At 43.0% G+C, this 25,067-nt stretch overlaps 1 protein-coding gene across 1 annotated transcript in view; it reads right to left on the bottom strand.

Moving 5' to 3' along the window:
• The window catches only part of LOC147701257 (IgGFc-binding protein-like), a 388,685-nt gene that overhangs the window by 176,656 nt on the left and 186,962 nt on the right, over positions 1-25,067 (bottom strand). The window contains exons 16-18 of the mRNA XM_086930000.1: positions 17,405-17,733; positions 10,798-11,371; positions 5,813-6,411 (exon numbers count right to left, since the gene is read on the bottom strand). Coding sequence (XP_086786126.1) covers positions 5,813-6,411; positions 10,798-11,371; positions 17,405-17,733 — 1,502 coding nt within the window. The remainder of the gene's footprint in view (positions 1-5,812; positions 6,412-10,797; positions 11,372-17,404; positions 17,734-25,067) is intronic.

Here is a 25,067-nt window from a genome sequence, read left to right as displayed (position 1 = left end):
TGATCAATTATTCGAGAAAAAGACAAGTCTTAAATACACTTGACATCAGGCACAGACAGACAACTAACATCCTTCCAGAAAAGAGAGGTTATGTTTTGTTATACTGAAATACAACTAGTTTGATAGGGCAGATATAGTTAAGGTCCTTGAACTTGAAGGCTATATGAAAGAGAAAGCCATGTCTAAATGGAAAGTTTGTCAAGGACACACACAGATTCAACTGGAAAATATAGCACTCTTTTGAATAGTATTACCCTGCTCGTTGTTTATCAGAAATAACATCTTCTTTGAAAAAAATAAAGATATAACCAACTATTTTATTCCTTCACACTCTAAGCCAAAGAAACAGGTCACCCATGTAGGCAAAAAGTTAAACCTTTATGTTATTATTGCCACGTTCCTAATATTATCAGGCACATTTTCTTGAACATTACATTAAAAAAATCCCCAACCCTGAATTAGTTAGACTGCATTCAAGTACTGAAAATAAATCCTTTGATTGTGCTCCGGGCAAAAGAAAATAAGTTAGATTTAAAGCAAAAAGAATTGAACACTTAGCTCATCATGGAGCCTATGTGGTAAATTAAACAAAGAAAAGCAAAATTCTTAGCAACAGAGTCGGCCCTCAACCCTGTGAGCAGCGCCATGAAACCAATACCAAACCAACATGGGATTTCATTAACACCATACGGGCAGATCAAACCAGAAAGTGATCCACATGACATGACAAAAGATGACATGGTATCTTCAATATTCCCACTGAATGGCAACAATGAGTCTAACAGCACAAACAGCCCTTCCTATTCAGAAAACATTTGGTTTTGCACCTCAGGTTAGAGAGTAGGAAAAAGTTCAACAAGACTGTTCAGTTGCCCCAATGATTGTCAATAGTACAGCATTATATCAATTTCAATGAAGCAGGGGTGGTTTGCTCTTGTAGAATCCAATTTTTATAATGTCGTGATTTCCATCAATCACTCAGAATAACCCGTTAAATACATCAACTGAAACTAGATTTTCCAGGTATAAGGTCACTTTAGAAAAATTCATGATGGAACATTGAGAAAAAAGGTTTTGGTTCATCGCTATTTCAGAGAGTAAATGAACACCTGAATGCCTTTAATTGCAAACATGACCAATTTATTAATTTATCGCTCCACCATTAATTCCAACTTTCAACGGATTTAAGAAAATGGGCCCCCAACTAATTCCTGGAGTTGCAACAGAACAGTAAGTAGAATATTGATTGGATGTTCAGAATGCTCTAGAATAATCAATGCCACAATGTTCTTGAGTTATTTTAAAGCGAACAGTCATTTGTTGGGAACAAACTAAAGACTTAAAAGAAGACTTTGATACTACCTGAGGATCAGGGAGATAATGGTTTTCTCATTCTGGAAACTATTATTATATTGCCTTAACTGCGAATATTAGCAGAATTCACCCAAGAAAAAAATCAGACATGAGCTGGCTAGAAATCAGAGCTACATTAGTTCACTACATAAAAATGGTTTTAAGAACACAGCTGTTGAATATATTAAACACAGCCATCTTTGCACTCACTATGCGACGCATGCAGTGGCAAATTTTAAATTGCAGGTAAAGAATTCCAAATCATTCCACTGCTATCACTAAATGGAATAAATGCGACTGCTTTCTGCATCTGTAATTTATATTGCATGTCAGTATAAATGGACAAACCAAGGCATCAAAGCCGTAGCATTAATGTGAGACAGGAAGATTTGGTAAATTTTAAACTCAGATTTCACCTGTAATAATGTTTTAGCATTTACTTAGTCAAATGCATTTAAACGATCATGCCACAGAGTTAAGAAGGAAGAGTCTTTATTGCTGATGGCCAGATGCGCTTATGGTGGATTGGGTGGTTTAAAACATTTCTCGTGTTGAATGAAACGTCATTATTGAGAATATTTCAGTCTCTTTTATTGGCTCAGTACTCTGGAAATGCCTGCATGCATAATCGTGCATGCATGATAAGGAATGCAATTACATGATCAGTGCAGAACAGATGTCAGAGGAATTGTACGCAGCAAGACACATTCTGTAACACACAAACCTGCCACCAAATATATCACCTGTCAAATCACCTATATCACCAACAAAAAATGTACTTGCTAGTTGCGGAAAGAAGAAGTGAGCCTCTCTTATCTCTAAACAAGCCTCAAGGAGACCGTGGCTACATAGAAAATAACATATGTTTTCCAAATACATGCTTATGCTTATTTCTTTTCCAATAGACAAATCCTGAATTAATGGGAACATTGTAACCTTTTCCAAGCAAGACCCTGACTCTCGATCAATTCACTGCTCTCTAATGTTTTGTTGATTCACGCATTTAATAACTTCATAGTTTGAGACAAAAGTAGAAAAATATGAAAGAGACTCGTGAGCAGAGAACACTAAAATGATGACGTCTTAGACAAGCATTATCATAACTCCTACCATGATGCGGGTATCTGCTCTGAAATGCACACACGAGCGGGAGGGGGGCAGGAAACAGACAGGGGGCGGGAAACACACACACGGACAGCGAAAATACACGGAGAGCGTTGAGTCAACACCCCGCTAACCACACTTGCAATAAAAGCAGAACGACTGCCGATGTTTATTTTCCCTTGGTTACTGCCAGAAAACCTTGGCAACAGATATTTACTGAGATCAACCCTGCTTCCAGCTCAGGTATTTAGCGTCTGGTTACCGCATGTTAATTTTTAATGGTAAGCCTCTCTGCAATCAACAAAAATTAATTAAATAAGCACTGACAAACCCCATCAAGAAATAAGCACTGACAAACCCCATCAAGCTGCCCCGTGCATTCGTCTTAGACAAGCATTATCATAACTCCTACCATGATGCGGGTATCTGCTCTGAAATGCACACACGAGCGGGAGGGGGGCAGGAAACAGACAGGGGGCGGGAAACACACACACGGACAGCGAAAATACACGGAGAGCGGGAGGGGGGCGGGAAACAGACAGGGGGCGGGAAACACACACACGGACAGCGAAAATACACGGAGAGCGGGAGGGGGGCGGGAAACAGACGGGGAAGAAGTTTGAGACAAAAGTAGAAAAATATGAAAGAGACTCGTCAGCAGAGAACACTAAAATGATGACGTCTTAGACAAGCATTATCATAACTCCTACCATGATGCGGGTATCTGCTCTGAAATGCACACACGAGCGGGAGGGGGGCAGGAAACAGACAGGGGGTGGGAAACACACACACGGACAGCGAAAATACACGGAGAGCGTTGAGTCAACACCCCGCTAACCACACTTGCAATAAAAGCAGAACCACTGCCGATGTTTATTTTCCCTTGGTTACTGCCAGAAAACCTTGGCAACGGATATTTACTGAGATCAACCCTGCTTCCAGCTCAGGTATTTAGTGTATGGTTACCGCATGTTAATTTTTAATGGTAAGCCTCTCTGCAATCAACAAAAATTAATTAAATAAGCACTGACAAACCCCATCAAGAAATAAGCACTGACAAACCCCATCAAGCTGCCCCGTGCATTCGTCTTGAACAAGCATTATCATAACTCCTACCATGATGCGGGTATCTGCTCTGAAATGCACACACGAGCGGGAGGGGGGCAGGAAACAGACAGGGGGCGGGAAACACACACACGGACAGCGAAAATACACGGAGAGCGGGAGGGGGGCGGGAAACAGACAGGGGGCGGGAAACACACACACGGACAGCGAAAATACACGGAGAGCGGGAGGGGGGCGGGAAACAGACGGGGAAGAAGTTTGAGACAAAAGTAGAAAAATATGAAAGAGACTCGTGAGCAGAGAACACTAAAATGATGACGTCTTAGACAAGCATTATCATAACTCGTACCATGATGCGGGTATCTGCTCTGAAATGCACACACGAGCGGGAGGGGGCGGGAAACACACACACGGACAGCAAAAATACACGGAGAGCGGGAGGGGGGCGGGAAACAAACAGGGGGCGGGAAACACACACACGGACAGCGAAAATACACGGAGAGCGGGAGGGGGCGGGAAACAGACAGGGGGAAGAAGGCACGGAGGGAAACAGCCACGATCTTACCTTCACTGCGAAGGATCGAAAATGGCGGACACAAGCTCCGAGATTTTTTCGGATTTGGGGGCGTGGTTTTGATGTTCTGAGTGACGGACAACGTCACTGTCTAAAGAACATCAAAAATTACGCCCCCAAATCCGAAAAGGACGGAGCTTGTTTGGAGTGACGCATCTCTCCTCCAATGGCTGGCCTCCGTTTAGGAAGCCAGCCAATGAAGGAGAGATGGGGCACGGAGGCGGGACCTTCGGCGCTACTCAGACTCATTAAATCTCCGGCCTAAGACTGCGCAAGCGCAGCCTTTTAGGCCTTCGACCTAAAAATGGGAGGAAGATAAAGGAGAAAGGCGATAAACAATAGGAAACAGGAAAGAGAAAAAGACATCGGAGATATAAGGATGTCAGAAAGACTAGGACAAAGAATAGAGAAAACAATATGGTGAGGAAGAGAATGGAAGACAAGATTTAGTTTTCAAATAGAAATGAAGGAAAGAGAATGCATTACCTGGAACATTTAAGCAGTATGGGAAGAGTGACGTGAAGATGCATAAGATAAAGGAGAAGCTGTGGCTAAAGCAAGTAGAAACTAAATGGAAACATAGGTGAAGGAGATTTAGTAGAGGTGAAAAGGTTCAAAAGGAAGAAAGTAGATAAGGATGAGTTAGTGAGGGAAAAATGGAAAGTTGAAGTAGATACAAAGGGAAAAGTGAAAGGGGGATGGAATGAGAGTAGAGAGGGATTGGAATACTGAAGAGGGGAGAATTGGGATAAATTATCAATAGTACTTTGCTGCAGTCGTAAAAGGACCAAGGGTGCAAACAGCCCATTACGCCCAGTTCAATACTGACTCAAGCGGTGTGGCAAGGGTAAAACTGCATTAGGGTTCATGACTCTTGCCACATTAGTGTTCAGGAGATGGCCCCCGGGGCAGGGAAAGGTTAGCACTCTGTATTTTGTAGATTTTGGGGGTGCCTTCACAGTCATTCTAATTTAATCTCAGTATCTGGTCAGGATTGTGGCATATTTATCCATTCTTCCCATGGGTTCATGGTACATATGATAGGGTTTTCCAAGCCCCCCCTGCAGTTAGTGACTTGAACGTCAACCCTTTCTCTCATTGTTTCAAAGCCTATGCAGAGAGTTTGTAGGGGCTGACTGGTTCCACCAAACGTTATCCTAATCTAAAGTAAGATCCTTTCTTCGTGTCATAGATGGTTTCAGCACAAGTGTAATTCAACTCTAAAAGACTTGTCTGTTGTCCTCACCTGGGAGGTCCTCCTACCATGTCTAGTCCTCACTTCTTGGTTTGACTCTAGACAGACATTTTCCATCACTTGCATCATTTGCTAGCTCTCTGATCTACCTCTTTGAATACTCTGGAATTTCCTTCGCACAACACCAAGGGATCCTAGCTGATCCAATGCTAAACCCCTTCTTGTTGCTGCGAGTGGGGTAGATATATTTATATGGTGGCATTCATTTGAGGTAGAGTTACATTGCATGTAACAGCACACATCTGATGAAATTTACATGGTAACACATTCCTATGAATTAATATTGTTGTTCCTTTTCCTCATTTTATTACTGACATCACTATACTTAACAATATTACTAGTAGTACTCTTAACTATCAGAGATTCTTATTCCCTCTGGAAAGGGCACAGTCTACACCCAGGATGTCAGCATCTTGAAGGAGAATTTCACAATTGAGAAATGAACAGAAGAGATAACTTACCATCACTGTTCCAGGGAACTGTTTGCTGATCACGATGGCCTGTGCATGAATGTTAAATTCCACAGTCCTTGTTAATGTCACGTGTTTGCTGCCCCGGTGCTCATTCTGTACATTCACTTGGAAGTCGACCAGATCCACAGTCTTGTTACGCAGTGCAGAAAACTGATAAACACAGTCACCTTGGAACGCAAACTTTTCCCCATCGAAGGTGTTATAATGTGGGTCTCCATATGTTGAGCATGTGCCATAGCCAACTGGATAGCAGCCTCTCACGCCATTTACTATTCCACACTTCTCCGAAGCCTTGCATTGAGCGGCTCTACACTCTACTTGATTGGTGGTCAGGTTACAGGTGCAGCTCCTTTCACACTTGTCGTCTTCCCAGAAGACCTGGTTCTGGACGTAGGGTAGTCCTTTGTATGAGCATCCACAGGTGTTCTTCGGGACACATTTGCCCAGGATCAACACAAAGCCCTCATTGCATTCACAGCTTTCCACACAAGGGTCACTGCATGTGGTAGAAGCGGTGTCATCCTCACATGTACTTGGACATGCGGTTCCACAGAGTTTATATTCACTGTTGGGACCACAATCCAGTGCTAGGAATTTGGAAAGAAGAGTTAAGAATTTAGGAGTGAGGGTTATTTGCAGAAATATCAAGAAGACATATTTCAAAGTTTGGTAGAGAAATACATTATTTTTAAGTGTGTATGGAGGATTTCTTAAAGGTGTTCTTTGTGGTCGTATGAATTCTGAAAGCCTCATATACTGTGGGATAGCTAAGTGTGAGTAGACAGTACAAACAATAATCAGTTTAGATTAAAAACATAGCGTCAAACGTACCTAAAAAAGGTGCAGTTGCAGCCAAAACAGAAAAAATAAGGGCAAAGATCTCCCCCTCACAAAGAACACATTTTACCGACTATTATCTATCTGTAAAACTTGCCTGGGGTGCGCCTGGCGAGATCCCTGCTCTTTGTCAGGCATGTGACTTTCTATGAAGGCTTCTTTTCCGGTCGAACGGAGTTCAGATATAGTGCCAAACTTGGACTACCTGACTTTTTGGTACTTCTGAAACATGTAAATGTTACTTTTATTTCTGAATCACGATGAAGAGGAGGGTTCTAACCTCTTGGGTCAGTATGCTTGATTTGTCGACTTGGTAGGGTTGGAGAGCCCAACTCCTCCTGTGGATTGGATGTATTGCTTGCCTACCCTATGCTGGAGTCCACACGTGCCTACCAACCTTGGTGTTCTGGGATCTTTGAAAGTTGAAGAACATAGGAGCACCAGAATCCAAAACCCACCCATGGAGTTTTGGAAAATGTTTGACCTCACCTTTAGTGTCTGGATGTATACTGAAGGAATGAGAGGCTTTTATGTGCGCACCCCTTTCTTATTTGAAGGAATCACAATCTGCAAAACCATGCATCTATGCTCAGTTGTTCAAACTACTTGGGACTATCAGCTGAAAAATGCTGATAGGTGGCAAAAAGCTGAGAAATTTGTCTACATTTTGAATTCCAATAAACAATTCCAGGATTTTGTTTTAATAGCTCGTGACTAGCCAGTGGCCTTCAACACTGTGTTGGCTTAGGATCTTATTTTTAATCACCATACACCATAATGTACCTTCTGGACATCACAATCTATGAAGAGGCCGCATTCCTGCAGGTAAGCCTTGATGCGGAATAGTAACGTCGTGGCCTCTTTTAGGAACATAGCAGAGGTTGGTCTCAATATCGGATATTTTTAGGTCATAGATTTATATAAGTACATCTGAAATAATGTAATTAACTAACATCCCAGTGCACAAATAATCCTTGATCTTGGCATGAAATGTAGCACTTACTATCCTGTTTCACTGTTTCTGGAACTGTTCTTGATCTGGATCTGGGAGTACACAGCTTTAGGAAAGTTTAATTTTAGGCAGGGTGCTTAACGTTGATTATTTTATGCCGACAACATGAAAACCTAGAGCCTTAATTAGATAGGGGGGATGGGATATTCCATCACAAATGAAGTGGATGTCCTTTCTGCCATCTTACAATGACATTATAGCCTATGGCACTTGTAATACAGCGGAAGGGATATCCTTCATGTTTTGATGCAGTATTGCACCCTCCATACATACTTTCTGATCCCTTGCTGTCAGAAACTGATGGCTTGTTGGATTCTCTTCCGTTTTAAATGCCACTATTGGGCATCAATTCTAGTCAACCTTTGACTCAATGTGGGAGTCAAATTTAGCACTGTAGGTGCCATATCACCAGAACAAGTTCACACCCCATCATCAGAGTTTTATATGTTCAAAAAAGGTGTGTTTAAAAGCCTATTGCTAGCACTTTTTAGTGATGCAACTTAGCACAAATTAATCTTATTGTTAAACTATCCAATTGGGTAATAACCATTTTGGCCGAGTCCATCTTTTCACTAGCATTGAGCATGATCTCCTGTGACATTACTACTTTATCACCCTCTGATTAGCCTTGGCTTATAGTCAAGGACTTCTGATCTGTATTAACCCTTTCGATGCTGATGACGAGCTCAGCTCGTCATGATGCACGGTTGAGCTGTGCTGATGACGAGCTGAGCTCGTCATGACACCAGCAAAATGGCAATTTCCAGCACAGGACGGGAAAACTGCCAGCAGCCAAGGTGTTAAACAGGTCTCAGGATCAGCTTCTTATTATCATTGAAATTGTGGGAGAAACTCTACAAAGGGAGCAAAGAAATATATCTGGTCAGGAACTAAGCTTTGCAGTAGCTGTTTCCCTCCAAATCTGTTGACAAGATAAATGATGCGATTTTGCCTTGCCAAGAGGGGAAACCTTTACTGACCGGCATAGATAACAGTTGCCAAATGACCAGGAGGCAAAACTCTGTGTAGGTGGTTATTCTAGCATTCATGGGTTTTGTAAATACAATACCTCTTGCTGTTTAATTGTGGTAGACTGATGTGAAATTATCAATTAATGATGGAAAAATCAAATAAAAGTTCGTTTTTGTTAGAAAAGTGCTGGTGTCAACAGAGGGAAACCTCAGTGTATCAAAGAAATGAGATGCCTAGGAGCAGTGAGGAGATTGCAACCCTGCTGGACAGAACCGAAAATGCTAAATCTAACTTCCCCGCTACGTATGTCGACCAATGGTTGCTTCAGGTTGCTTTGGGTATACCACCACCCAATATACTTTACCAGGCTACCTCATATTTCAACCCAAAGTAAACCAACTTATGTGTGCTAAGCCCATCCATGTCCAGCACCCACAGCTCCATGCTTGAGCTGTGACATTGAAGAGCAGTAGGAGCTGTAACTGCTTCCTCTGGGAACAACGTTCAGTGCCCTCAGTCATTGCCCATCTGATCCCCATTAAGTGGACGCTAGAACTTTAACTCTAGAACGTATCCCTATTTGATGATCAGGCCCTCTATGTTACTCTGCGTTGGGAGTCCCTATTCATATTTTAATGTTTAGTCTCTTTGATTTTAAAATACTTGCCTGCGGCCAAAGCTGGTGGGAACCACTAAGAAACTAGGATAAAGGTCGGACAGTTCACAGTATACTTGATGCACTTATAACATTCTGTCTAGCACCTTCGGTTTTAGAGATTCATTGTCTTGTATCATCTGAGTTCCAAACCTACTCCGCCTCTCAGAGTGAGAGTTCCAAAACTACTTGTGCCTCTTAGAGTAAGGGTGCCAAATCTACGTCCCCCTTTTAGAGTAAGAATTCCAAACCTACTTGCCCCTCTTAGAGTAAGGGTACCAAATCTACTTCCTCCTCTTAGAGTAAGAGTTCCAAACCAGCCCCCCTTCTTAGAGTAAGAGTTTCAAACCTACTCCCCCTTCTTAGAGCAAGAGTTCCAAACCTACTCCTCCCCCTGAGAGCAAGAGTTCCAAACCTACTACCCCGTCTTAGAGTATGAGTTCCAAACCTACTCCCCCTTCTTAGAGCACAAGTTCCAAACCTACTCCCCCCATCTTAGAGCAAGAGTTCCAAACCTATTACCTCCTCTTAGAGTAAGAGTTCCAAACGTATTACCCCCTCTTAGAGTAAGAGTTACAAACCTTCTCCCCCCTCTCAGAACACGAGTTCCAAACCTACTCCCCCCTCTTAAAGTAAAAGTTCCAAACACAACCCCCTAGTAGAGTAGGATTTCCAAAACGACTTGCCTCTCTTAGATTAAAGATTGCAAACCTTCTCCCTCTCTTTTAGAGCAAGAATTCTAAACCTACTTCCCTCTCTTAGAGTAAGAGTTCCAAACCTACTCCTCCCTCTTAGAGCAAGAGTTCCAAACCTACTCCTCCCCCTTAGAGCAAGAGTTCCAAACCTACTCCCCTTTCTTAGAACACCAATTCCAAACCTGCTCCCCTCTCTTAGAGTAAGAGTTCCAAACCTACTCCCCCATCTCAATTCAAGAGTTCCAAACCTACTCCCCTTTCTTAGAACACCAATTCCAAACCTTCTCCCCTCTCTTAGAGTAAGAGTTCCAAACCTACTACCCCTCTCAGATCAAGAGTTCCAAACCTACTCCCCCCTCTTAGAGTAAGAATTCCAAACCTACTCTCCCCTCTTGGAGTAAGACTTGCCTGTTGTCCCCCAGTGCTACATCTTGAGAGTCAATTGGATAAAAGGAGTCACTTGGTGTTCCAGCTGGATCCCAAATGACAGTGTTTAACCACAAACACTGCCAAGCAATCATTAGTTGGATTCAGAGAAGCCACATCTCTTTGCCCAGTCTGTAGTTTTTTAAGAAAACACTTTGTGAAGAACTATAGCTTCCCCAGAAAGAGAAAAGATGAAAGAGGGCTTTGATTGGTCCGATATCTGCCACAAGTTGTATGATTTCGTTCTGTAAAGACCATTAGTTTTATTCTTAAGCTTTATATGTCTTACAAAAGAACCCTGTAGCTATCATCCTATCTCTTATACATTTGTTCACCATGATTGATTAACTTGTTATAAACATGTTGGTACACTTACGACAGTGGGCTTCTTTTCTCCAATCAGCAATTGTAACTCCAGCTTTCTGACATGTGTCTGCATACACCTTCAAGCTCTGACAGGCTGCTTGTTTGGCTCCATTATTCAGGCAAACGTCATAAATGCAGTTGTCCAAATAGTCCTGTGGGTCAATCTTTGCATGGCACTGGCTGAAGGGTCCATCGGTTGCTTTGGCTAGCAATCCACAGAAGGATTCTGTCTTGTACGTCTCCGAGAGATTTGGTGGGCAGACCTTGCATTGGCCGCTGCAGTCATGCCAGCAGGTCAGATCACCATCCTCCACTTTCCAGCTTTTCGCAAACTCTTCAATGCTCGTGGCCTGTGTCCCCTCTGGAGTGACAAAGTCATCGTTGGGATCTTTGTTGTTGTTCCCACACATGCCACAAACTCTCCCAGTGTAGCTGCTTTTTAAATCTACCCGCAAGTAGTCTTTCCAATCAAAGTAGATCTTTGGGCCAGAGTTTATCCACACTACTGCATAACCCCCACCATTGTAGATGTACATCTGTCCCCCAGCTAGGGTTATTGGCAGTCCTGATTTGATATCATTCACCTTTACGAGGAAAGAAATAACAGTTCTTAGTTGCATTTAATTAAAGTGTCCTTGTTAACTTCTTAAAACAACTCAAAGTTGATATATCTTCACAGTCTTTGATGGATACTACACATGATTCCACTATTGGAACTGGTGCAATGTGTGTGCTCTACAAGTGGATATCAGCCACTGATATGATGTCAAATGTTGAGTTTTTTGTGGGTGAGCTAATCCCTTCCAATCAGTAAGTGTAAGCTCACATAAGTTGGGTTTTGGTAAAGCAGAAGGCAGCCTTTGGCGAGTTCTGCAGACTGTAATAGTTGTTATTGTGGTTGTAGTAATTAAGAGGGTATTCATTTGGTAATGCGGGTATAGTGGAGTTTAAATCAGTGTTTGTTCCCTGATGTACATTGCGCTGGCTAATCATGAGCTTATATTACAGATAAGGACAGAGCTTGATGCATGACTTGCAAAGCAAAAGGCTGTGTTTGTTTTGTACTATGGACTGCTAAAATTACTTATGGGTATTGACAAACCTTAGTTTGCTCTGTAGAATGCAGTTTTTGTTTAAATGAGGTTATAGCAAGGAAGAGGCCATCCATGCTTACTTCAGTAAGCAGTAGTCATTGGAAGGTAAATCAAGAAGAAGATTTATCCTGTAAACTACATAAATTGGAAATGGTATTATTGTATAGATAAGTCTTATGTTTTCTTTGCACTGTGGCCAGCTGGCGTTACTAATGGAATTATGGCATTGACAACAATGTTGATATTTAGTTTACATGATAGGCTACTGGAGTTACTAATGAAATAATGGTATTGACAAAAGAGGATATTTAGTTTATATTATAGGCAGCTGGAGTTACTCATGGAATGATGGTATTGACTGTGGTGATGTTTAGTTTATATTATAGGCTGCTGGGGTTATTAATGGACTGATGGTATTGATACTATTGCTGTTTAGTTTATAGTATTGGTCTACTGGGTTTACTAATGTAAATATGGTATTTAAGACAATGGCAGGACAGGCTTTCTACAATACATTGCTAAGATTACTAATGAGACTATGTTATTGGTAATGGTGGAATTTCATTGGTGTGGTTGGTTGCTGAAGTTTCCAATAGGAGTATGGTTCTGGTAAGTGCTTTGTTTTCCCTGTAATATGGTCAGCAAGCGTCGGAAGAGTGTTAGGGTATTGAAGAGGACATGGCTTGTTTGTGATATTTGCAGCAGAAGTTGGCAGTGACATTATGGAGTTCATAAAGGCTGTGTGTGATGTGTACTTTCAATCTCAGGAGTTAGTGATTAGATAACAGAGTTAGTAAAAAGCAATGTGTGTTGTGGTTTGATCTGTATGAGGTGCCAGTTAGTTATAGAGTTGATAAAGTCTGCCTGTGCTGTGTAATTTTAGTTGTAGGAGATAGTAATTAGACTATTGAGTGGATAAAGGCTGGATATGTTGTGTGCTTTGGGTGGCATAAGATAGCAGATAACTTCAGGAATGAATGTATGACAATAGCATGAAAGGCTGTACCACGAGTGCTGCTAAAAAACGGTCCCAACAACGAATGCGTCTTAACCACGCATTCCTTCACCACGCATGCCTTCACAACACATTTCATTGTAAAGGTATGTTTGATAAATGGATATGACTGGTAAATTACTACTATCCCGACCCCCCTTCCCGCTCAAAGCCCTAAAATCCTATCCCTCTACTTCGCACCTCTGTCCTGACCCCTGAAACTGACCCACCCTGCCCTTAAACCTACCAATTGCCCTCCCTGAGGCCTAAAACCCTGCCCGGTATGAAAAACTTCCCGGACCCCGGCCCCCATGCCCTGAGCACAAAAATGTACCCCGCACTGAACTTAAAACAACCTCTACCCCTTTAAAAAAGCAACCCCAACCCCCGTCCTGAGCTCTAAAACCGACCCCACTTCCAAAATCTCCCACCAACTAGGACCCAGCCCTCAAAACTACCCCACTCTCCCCCCACCCTGAGCCCTAAAACCCTGACCCTTTTTAAAAAGACTGCCCTGACCCTCGCGCCTGAACTCTAATATCGATCTCCACCGTTAAAAACTACCCCCCAAACTCAGCCGCAGCCCTTAAAACTACCCAACCTTCCCCCCGCCCTAAGCCCTAAAATTCTGCCCCCCTTCCAAAAACTACCCCAATCCCGTCCCAGCACTAACATTTCCATCCTTAAAAACTATCAAGACCAAACCCATCTCCAGCCCCTCTTACCTGTCCGCGTCCAGAGCTTCCTGTTCCGACGCTTCCTCTTCCTCTCCCCACCCAACCGGACAGTGGACCGCTATCTGCCTTAACCACTGTGTGGTTCAGCTAAGCATTGTTACTTTTTTCAGGGAAACTGCAAACGTGGCTCAGCCCGCGTTGTAAAGCCCATTTCTCTCAGGAACTCATAAAGGCTGTGTGTGGTGTACACTTTGGATTGAATTAGTCAATCCAAAGTGGTTATATTAAACAGTTAACAAAAGCAGTTTGTGGTGTATGCTCTGGTCGTTATGAGTTGGCGGTTAGTTAATAGAGTTGATTTAGTGTGTTTGTGGGATGGACTGTTTGTTGGAGGAGTTAGTACCTGGATTACAACGTTAAGAAAGGCAGTGTGTGATGTGTGCTTTGGACTGCATGAGTTGGCAGTTAGTTATAGAATTGATAACGTTTGACTGTGCTGTGTACGTTTTGTTGCAGAAGTTAGTAATTAGACTCTAGAGTTGATAAAGGCTGTGTGTGTTATGTGCTCTGGGTGGCATGAGATAGCAGTTAACTTGAGGAACTCATAAAGGCTGTGCGTGTTGTGTGCTTTGGGCTGTGTGAGATAGCAGTTAACTTTAGTAACTCATAAAGGATGTGTATGATGTATACTTTGGATTGCAGGAGTTAGTGATTAGATTATAGAGTTGGTAAGAACAGTTTGTGTTGTGTCCTCTGGTCTGCATGAGTTGGTAGTTAGTTAATGGAGTTGATAAAGTCTGTGTGTGCTGTGTGCTTTTTGTTGCAGGAGTTAGTGGTTAGACTAGAGTGGATAAAAGTTGTGTGTGTTGTGTGGTTTGGGTAGGGTGGGATAGCAGTTAACTTCGGTAACTCATAAAGGCTGTGTGTGATATATACTTTTTGTTGCAGGAGTTAGTAAATGGATTACAGTTAAGAAAGGCACTGTGTGTTGTGTGCTTTGGGCCGCATGAGTTAGCAGTTAGGGTTTAAAGTTCATAAAGGAAGTGTGCATTGTGAACTTTGTGTTGCAGGAGTTAGTAATTGGGTCACACAGTTGATAAAGTCTCTCTGTGTTGTGAGGTTTCAACAGAAGTGGTTACCAGTTAGATTATGGAGTTGTTAGGGTTGTGCTATTTGCATTTATTCTATTTATGTATTATTTATATAAGTTTTATATTGCGCTAGCTAGACCCAATGGTATCAGCGCGCTTTACAAAGTCGTGAACAGGAATACAGTAAATCAGGCACGCAAACACAAAAAGAGTCGAGAATTCAAAATAGCAAAATGGTAAACATCAATGAAAAAAGCAATACCAAAACCAATGGAGGTGACCAGGGCAAATTAAGTTGGTGCAGTGACTGCTCATGCTTTTGAAGTGTATGGTTGGTAATGGAGCTACATATGGCGGCAGTGCTATTCAAGTAATATAAATGCCGGGAGTTAGTTTTCGTACATGGGTAGTGAGTGCCTGGTATGTTCTTTGGCATCACGTACAGCGTATTTAGAACAAGCGCATAGGGCGTTCTTTAGAGTGTGGCAGGCGGATACTGAGTCAAAACACAAAGGGGCATCCCATCCACTGTATTATAAGTGCCGTAGACTATAGTGCACTTATATTATGGTGGACGATACATACATCAAGTTTGGGACAGAGTATCCCCTTCGGCTGGTTTAGAATCCAAATTACAGGCGTATTAGTAGGAATGTCGTAAAGGATGGGGGGCTTTGTGTGGATGCTCCTGTAAGGCAAACAGTATATGAATGATGTTATAGTACAAAAAGAGCTGTGATTCACTTCCTTTTCCTTCAGTGGTTGGAGGGAATTTATAATATTAAAGTTGTCAGGGTGGTTCTTTTTGCCAAACGCAGGTCACAGTTCCCATAAATAAATAAATTGGTGGCTAATTAAAATAAACAATGTGCATTGACGACACATGGAGTGACATCACAGTAAGTGATTTACCAGGTACACAAAATAACACCACAACCAGTGAGTGGCCTGATGCCAAATGATGTATGTTTCCACAGGGGTCCCTGGCGTTCCTATTTCTTGTAGATATTCATAGGCCTTAGGCTGACTGGACCCCTCATCCCCTGTGCCACAGAGGCCACCGGGACCGCCGTTAAGAGCTCTGACCAAATCATAGACATGGTCTAATCATGGGAGCCGTGACTGACACCGCTCTCGAAATTCATGGGGAATGCTGTCCACCTATGTCCAGGAAGGGTGCATGGATTTTCAGCAATAAAGGCAAAATAGTCTGGGGCATACTCAGGAGAAAATGTCGTAGCGCGGAACTGCACCAAATTTGCCAGCACCAGACTCCATTTTGAAAACGCAGGGATGCACTGTAGTCACAGAATACAGTGAGAGGGCAGGGCAGGAATGCACCGTATGTACAAGATACATTCCTGTCCTTTCAGCCAGGGCAAGTGCACAATTAGGACCTGTGCGCCAACCGAGGCTCCTCTATCACCATGGTGCAAGAAAGTCTGTGTTGTTGGCAAGATTCTAAGATTCTATTGTGCAGGAAGGAGCACCGTTCTGCACAAAAACAATCACTAGAGTATTTTTCCTCTTTCTACGTGTGCTGCATTCTGCAGCACACGTAGAAAGAGGAAAACATTAGGAGAAATATAACCTTTTTTCCTCTTTATGCCTGTCCTAGAGAGGTGCAAGGTTTTGACGCTTCGCTAGGTTCACCTGATGTTGTATTCTGGGGCAGTGTCAAATTCCATGGATGTTGAGTGGAAACACCCACAGCAACACCCATAGAGCGCATCTTTCATGCAGAGAAAGGGAAGGCAGCGACTAGCACTGCTTTACCTTATCATTATCTACAAGGCCATGAAAAGCCATGCAGGGTGGCTTTATGTGGCCTTGTAGATATGGCTAAGCCTTGTGCGCCACTGAACGTCTCAAAAATGATGTTCAGGTGGCGCTGAGGGCTTGTAAATAAGCTCTCAAATTCATAAAGGAAGTAGTGTCCCCTCCTTTGAAGTCTTGTGGTCACAAACAACTGATACATACCATTGTGATTCACAGCTCGTAGGAGATGCTCCTTTTATGGCCCCTCTTAATTGTCATTCATTTGTGAGTTAGATATACTTTTTTGCCTTGCACAGTGGGTTTAGTGCATAAAGCCCTTACGCTGATGCAAACCCTGTGATTTTAAGAATTGCAATAACTGAAGGACTTTTTACATAGGGCCCTAGAAGTAGTGATTTGCCTCTAGGCTTCATCAAGTGTGCCTTGAAATTCAAGATGAAACTGGTATCCAGCCTAGATGAGAATTAGAGGAACACTGAAACACCACAGACCTGTCATGCTCCTACCAGAGATTTCCGCGGCTTGAATGCAGAAGAAATTTCTTGGGGAAAACCGCATAGGAGGAGGTGGAGTTACTGGGAGAGTCAAACCTGAAATTGCCATTAATTGCTAATTAATCAGGGGATTCTCAGGATTCAAGCCAGAATCCCATTAATTCTACATCCTGGGAGATACAAGAACCCCCAGTATCATTATGTTCTTGAGGGGTAGGGGTTGCAGATTGGGGGTTGGAGTTGAATAAACACCTATACCAGGGTAGGCACTAATAATGAGACTATAGGTGTCACACTATAGCTGCTGCCTTCATTCGCCACATGACTGCTAAGGCAATTCCCCTCCTGTGCTGGAGAGCCTTGAAATACATTATTTCATGACGAGCTGAGCTCGTCATGAACAGCGATGGGAAGCACCTGCCCTGCTTGCATCCACCTTTTACATGCATCTGTCCTTAAATCCCAAGGGAATGAGCTATAGGACTCACCCTCACGTGGCCATGCTCCATTGCATAAATGGTGATGTTTTGCCCATGCGCCTGTACGTTGACCATATCAACATAAGAGACTCGTCTGTTGCCTCGGTTCTGATATTTGGCTTCCACGTTGAAAGAAGGGAGTTGGCCTCTGGTCTCACATGACTTGACCACGGTGTAGGTGCAGGTACCCTGCATCTGATACTTGTGTCCATCATAGGTTTTGAAGTGAGGATCACCGTAGACTTGGCAGGTGACGACTGTATCAGGAACACATTTTGGTTTCCCATCAGCCATTGTGCAGATGTAATTTTTCTGGCAGTGCGTATACTTGCAGGTGGCTGTTAAAAAAGCGATGGAAATGGTAAACATTTGTAAAGGAATTACCTGTCCTCTGTCTCCTACAACTCCCTTTGTTCTGCTTATCCCTCCACCAGTGAACAGTGTAAAATGCTGGTATTAGCTTTGCAATATCATACACATGCAACACAGACACCATGGAGCTGATTCACAAACTCTATTAGCGTACTTAAATTGAACGTAAGCAAACAAAAACAACTGACAGTGCCCTCTAAGATCCGCATTCACAAATGTAGGGATTTATTCATGCACATGGAACTTTCACCTGGGAAAAACCCTCTAGTGTGGTGAAAAGATTGTGACTATGAGGTACGTGAAGAGTATGATGGCTTTTCACAATACATGGAATTCATTGGGCATTCATAAATGTTTGGTCTGGTTAGTCTCACTGCGGAAGCACTTAGTCACCTACTCCAAAGATATATTTAATGTGTTTCAGTAGTGAGCATGGAAAGAGACTACCCCCAACATTGATAGGGCTGCAAAAGTTAAAACTACTACTGCATATTGTTTATTTATTTCTATTCAGTTTCATACAGCACGACCCACAGCCACAATGCCTCATAGTGCTAGAGAGATTTGTGGGTGTAGGTGAAAAAGAGTGCAATAATATACATTGAGCAAATTGAATAAGTGGCAATGAATAAGATACATTTCATGGAAACAAGAAACAATATAGATATGTACAACTGCTGTAATATATTCACTTTCAATTCTCCATCAAAACCCTTGGAATTCTACTCACAAGTAACCCTAGCACAGTTCACCAATAAGGTGACAATTCAAAACTCTATTTGAAAGTGCCCTCTTGTTAGATCTGGCATCTTTTGGTGTGTTTGCCATGTCTTTTTGCTTTCTGATCTCCTGGTTTTGACCCTGTTTATGCAGGTTTAGTGTCTCAGCACACTTTCTCACTGCTGATCAGTGTTAAAGTACAAGTGCTCCTAATGTAAATTGTGTTATGGATTGGTCTTTCCATGATTAGCTATTTCATTTACTGCTAAGTCCCTAGTATGGTGCACATGGTGGGTCCAGGGTCTGTAAATCAAATGATTCTAGTGGGCCTGCGCAAAAAGAACAATTGATGGACAGAATGCAGAACAATGTCATACATTCACCCCAGTATAGAGCTCTGGGCCTAAATCCATAATTTGTTTGCTCACCATTCCATTCCAGTTTGGACCTAGCCATATACAAATCAGTCTTGACCCTGCACCCAATGGAAACAGTCCAGCCTGAACTGCCAGGCCACATCCTCCCTGGACTGGAAACAAGCATCCTAGGACCGGTGTCAGGCTTTCAGTCCTCATCAGCCAGGGTAGCTTGACTCCAGTGGAATGGAGAGCATGGGACACATGTCTGGGCATACCCGTCCCACTCTGGGTGACAGATGCAAAAATAATAATTGATGGAAAGAATGCAGAACAACATCATACATTCACCCCAGTACAGAGATCTGGGCCTAAATCTATTGTTTATTTGCTCACCATGCCATTCCAGTTTGGACCCAGCCATATGCAAATCAGTCTTGACCCTGCGCCCAATGGGAACAGTCCAGCCCGAACTGCCAGGCCAGGTCCTCCCTGGTCTGGAAACAAGCATCCTAGGACCGGTTTCAGGCTTTCAGCCCTCATCAGCCAAGATAGCTTGACTCCAGTGACTTGGAGAGCACGGACCCACGTCTGGGCATTCCCGTCCCACTCGGGGGTAGCAAATGCACTGGTTGTGCCACCCACAGAAGTAGCCATGTAAGTGTATCTCAGACCTGTCACTGCAGTGTCTGCATGCAGTCTGTGACTCCCATGTCGACCTGACAAGTGCACCCACTTGCCGTACCAAAACATTTCCTTTATTTACATGTGAGGCACCACTCAGGTAGCACCAGGGTACCCCCATGGGCAAGGTGCAGTATTTGTGAAAGGTAGGACATGTACTGGTGTGGTGACATGTCCTGAACGTGAAATACAGTGTATTTAATTTTTCACTATTGAAAGGCTATCTGTCCCATGAGAATGAATGGGACTTGCTTTGTGTAACATTTTACAAGCATAACCTTCCATTGGGCCAAGATAGGAGACAAGATAGGAGAATGGAGCTTAGAATGCCTGGACTCAAGATGGTTTTTAAATTGTGTGTTTGAAAATGCCACTTTTAGAAAGTGGTTACAAAAAAGAGTATGACCCAGTTGTGCCACTAAAACCTGGGTGATTAACAGTACAGAAGATACATGGTCCCAGTGGGACAATTTAAAAGAACACAAATATGTATGCAGCAGCATCCACTGAATTATTTGTAATATGAAATTCTGCTCAATATTATTTATTCCTATTCAGCATCAATCTGAATGCTCAAATCCATCAAAACATCTGGAACATATGTGCAGAAAAGTGCCCTGAATGTGTAGAAGGAAGAAAGGAAGGACTCATGGGCAAAGTGGGGGTTAAATGAACGTGTGCATTTTCTTGCTTAACCATCTACTGTGCCTATGCCTTTTGTGTATTCTCTGTCTGGGTTTAAAGTGACAGGAGCAGGGGATGTGCATTCACTGTAGGCAGCCACTGTGGGGAGATTAGTATGCGTCCTGCCTTTCCTGGATGAGTCAGGGCTGGGCTGAATAGACCTATGCTGCATTTAGAGTAGTGGCAGGATATTTCCTTGCACCTGAATAGGTTCTATCTGCCTTTCACAAAGCTGTCTCCTCCTCCTCCTCCTCCTAGGAAGCTCGACAAGAGAGGGTAGAACTGCTTTGAACTAAGCAAAGAGACTGTCTGCCACAGGAGAACAAAGGAAAATGTGGTATAAACATCGAGGCCAAGTTCCCAGACCTTTAGAACTCGTTTGGATCAAGAAACCTACCAAGAAGAAGAGCTGGAGAAGCTGTGAGGAGGAACTACCACTTTGCTGTGTGCTTTGCTGTGTTGGCCTCCAGAGGCTGTGTCTGTCTTGGGCAGACAAAAGGACTGGACTGAACTTTCTGCAATGTCTTTGTTTGAGTTTCTTCAAGGGCTTGAAGTAGAGCTTGCCCCCTGTTCAAGAAGTCTCAGGAACAGCAAACACTTTAAGTTCATCTGCTCCCAGCACTGGGAACTGTGTGTTTTGTGCTGCAACAGAAGAAAAAGCAAACCGCCGCCGTCACCAATGCCACTGCTGGCTCCGTGTCCTGAAGGCACCGCAGAGAGCACGCTGCACTTTGCACTGCAACCCTGGTCTCACCGATGGCACCATTCGACAACGACACTGAGCTGCTGCTTGTACTGTGACCAGTGGGCACCGCACTTTGCACCACCTCACTTCACACCAATGTCCTGGTATGCCCAACGACAACGCGCCATGCTGACCCAGATGCCGCTGCCTTCACTGTGGTTCGAGGGCACCGCTCTTAAGTTACGCAATGCATCGCCCTCATCCTGTAGCACAGCCTTGGCCTACCGATGACAGCAACATTGACTCTGGTTTGTCAGCCAATGACAGACCTACAACAACAATGCCACTGCTTGCACCACAACCTGCTTGCACCCAACCTGCTAGCACCGCAACCTGCTAGCACCGCAACCTGCTAGCACCACAACCTGCTAGCAGTGCAACGAGCACTGCATCTCTTTGCACTGCAGCTCTGCATTTTGCACCGCAGCCCTGGTCTCACTGACACCACTGGACACCGTCACCGAGCCGCTGCCTGCACTGCAACATAGAGGCTGTACTGCTGCCCTTTGCACTGCAGCTCTGACATCCGCCGGCGCTCCCGACCCCAACGCAGGCACTGTTCTACAGGTCTTTCCGACATCGTAGCTGCCTGCGACACCACGGTCAGCCAAAACTGTTTGGATTTGTTGTTCATAATGCCGTGATAGCCCCGGACAGGGCTATCGACTTAAAGGAACTGTATTTTAAGTCTATTTTTCTTATTTGATATTTCTAATAATTGTTTCTGGATTTTTATCGTTTTTGGTCTTGTTTCGCACAGATACAATTTTTAATATTTTTTCCAACACTGGTGTGGTGTCCTTTTGTTGTGTTTTCACTGTATTACTGGGGGTTATGTGCAAATGCTTTACACACAGCCTCTAAGATAAGCCTGACTGCTCGTGCCAAGTTACCAAGTGAGTGAGAAGGTGTTAATTTAGAAGTGTATCCCCCTTATCCTGATGTGGTAAAGGGTCTAAACTTGCACAGGGTAACAACGTGCCAACTAGAGACCCCCCATATCTAACACCTCTGCTTCAGACATCTAGTGCTTCCAACATTGTCTGCTCCTCAGCCAGATCTGGATATCCAGCGCTTGCCTGAAATTCAGCCCAACCAAGCCAGAATCCCTGTTATTTGTCAAGAACAAGAAGCAACAACTATTGCAAACCTAACAGAATTGCATGGACATAGATGCAATCAAAGCTCCACTTTCACCCAAAGCTAAATCACTTGGATTCACCCAGGACATAAAGCTTGCCCTCAAGAAATATATTGCTATGAAAACAGAGACAACCTAGTTCCATCTCTATCTTCCAAAGGAAATGAAATTGTTTCTAGCAGAAAGCAACTTCAGCCCTGCTGTTAAAACCCTTGTAATATTGTACCTGGTTGATGACGATATCAGACTATATAGCATCTTGGTCTCTGCACTAGCACCCTGGAGCCCATCCTACATGCTGCAATGCAGCTCATCCATAGCCTTCAGAAATATGATCACATCAAATCCATACTGGTGGAACTTAATTGGCTCATTTTGCCAGCTCACACCATCTTCAAATCCAGCAGCATCATATACAAAGCCATCATGATCATCACCCTGCATAATACGCTAAGGGATGGACTACTAAGTTTTCATGCAACACAGCAACACATGCTGCTATTCTCTGGGGTGTTTTATGAAAGGGAGCATAGAAAATCACCATATCAACTCAGATGTGGTTCTGGTTCTCTACTCTTGTGCAGGAACACTTTTGGCTGCATTGCACAAATTCACACACCCTTGCACCATAGTGTTGTTACAGCATATGTTTGGTAGTGCAAGGGTACGCTTTAATTCCACCATGCATATGTTTAGTTAAACTTTTCCCACTTTTTATATGTTCTGTACAGTGCAGCACACACAAAGTTTGAAGATTGGCAAAAATAAACCTTTTCCCAAACTTTACGCCTCCCCTGAACAGGTGTTATTTTTGGAACACATTCCTAGTTACCTCTTTTAGTAGCCAGGGCTTTGTGCCACAATCCATGGTGGCGAGTGGGAAAGACGAATATGCCTCTTTTTTCCACTGTCCCCCGCAAGCATGTTGTTACAACGCGGTCGTTACTATGACTGCGTTGTAACAACACATACCATTACCCGCAAGTCATGATACGACTTGTGGAGGGGGGTGCTGGATGTTGGAATAGTATAATTTACTATTCCAACTCCAGTCTGTGTGGACAGTATGGAATTTGTTGAATTTTAAATCCAACACCTTCTCCCACCTCCGCAAGTCGTTGTAACGACTTCCAGGGTAATGGTATGCATTGTTACACCGCGGTCGTTGTAACAACCACATTGAAACAACATGCGGGGTGATGGATGAGTAGTAAGGGGTGTTTACCAGGAAAGACTCATAATGGAACATGCCTGATTTGACTCCCTCTTCAAAAGTGCTTAGGAATGACCGGAGCCATCAGTGTTTGGTCCAAATGGTCTTTTGGCCTATTTCAGTCTTTCAATGAGCCTCTGGAAGTAGTCTGCTTAGAAACTGCTACATTAAAGATCATACATATTTTTATTGTTTCTTTACTGCATAGCCAAAACGAATCAACCTTCCTCCAGGGGTATATATGTTAAATGCTAAGATTGACCCGATGTATAGCCCTCTCGTGTGATTAGAAGTTTGACAAACTCTTCAACTTACTGAAGTTTCCTTCAGCTTATCCCAAAAGAGCGTTTTTTCGTCACTCAGAAAGAAAGTGCAACATGTATATTTTGCATATTTTGCTTTACGCCGACCCAACAGTTTATAAAATGGTCTATTTGTGGACTGTTTTTATTGCGGTTTGTTGTTGGGGTCTATACACCACCCTCAGGTTGTGCGATTCCACGCGTATTTAGTCCCATCTTCTTTTTGCTTTTTAGTGGTCCTGTAATGGTGATGTGACTACCAAAAAGAGGTTTCCAGAGTTCAAATAATAGGACCAAGGACCGAAATAAACCTGCAGTGTTCAATGCCTTCTAAGCCATCATCAGTATGCATGCTGTCATTGACAGCCAATGCCTCTAATGAGATCAGACAACAGCAAGTCCCGGAATGCAAAGCACAGTTTCCTTTAAAGACAGGAGTGTGTGAAATTGTCACACATGAAAGTAAATTGTAAGCAGATGTTTAGCAATTTTCAAAATTGAATCATATATAAACGTGATATTATATTATTTAGTTTTTCTTCTGTTGCTCACAGAGCAATCAGCTTTGTCACTTGCAAGCCTTGAAAGAAAGTTCAAATAATTGGTGTTTTGTACTTCTCTGCAATTTGTCAAGCTTAGATGTTAAAGGTATAAGCAGTTGGCTTTCAAATCTTACCTTTCTCTAAAGTAAACAGGAAATTGCTTCAATTGAGTGAGTCTAAGTCAATCAGCTCCTTAAACTGATTGCAGAAGATTACACTGGATTGGCCACCAACACTGCTGGTGAGCTCAGCTCCTACTGGTTAAACCATTTAATTATAATAAACCACCGTTCCCTGGGTGGTTTTTGAAACATTAAGTATATACTTTCTAAAAGTATCTTTTTAAATTCCTCTCACAAGTGATGTGCATTCAAAACAAAAACACATGGGCGAAATAACAAGTCTATTTCAATAAACGTTTTCGAGGAATTATCTATGCAGGGTACCACCATGATCTCCTTCTATTGTCTACATGTCTGACTCATATCTCAAAAACTTCAGGAATCTCTTGTGCGTCTTATTTTCATCATATAGCATGCGTGCTGTTCAGTAATACCTTTCTTTCAAAATAATAATCACTAGCCAGAGTTTTTAAAACGTTGTAAAATGAGTTTATCTTTTTACCCATGGTTCAAATAATGTACATTACCCCCTTCCTGCTTCTCCATCTCCTCGGGATACATCTGATTGTAGACGGCATCACAAAACTCTCATTGGCCTGCTGGTACGAGATGAAGGCATGGACGTCATATAGGGGTCACCCCCTTGGCTTACCCCTTGCAAACCCTGGCACTGCCTTTGCGACCCCTAGCTTCAGAGGTGGTAAAATCAGTCCCAGGAACGGAGGGGCAGCTTGTTCTTATAGAAATCGGTTGGGTTCCAACTCTCAGTGTTTTCTGTAAATTTTCTGTCA

Source organism: Lissotriton vulgaris, chromosome 7, assembly GCF_964263255.1.
Source record: "Lissotriton vulgaris chromosome 7, aLisVul1.2, whole genome shotgun sequence".
Taxonomy (NCBI): Eukaryota; Metazoa; Chordata; class Amphibia; order Caudata; family Salamandridae; genus Lissotriton; species Lissotriton vulgaris.
Note: the sequence above shows the minus strand (reverse complement) of the source record. Positions and strands in the feature narration are given on the sequence as shown.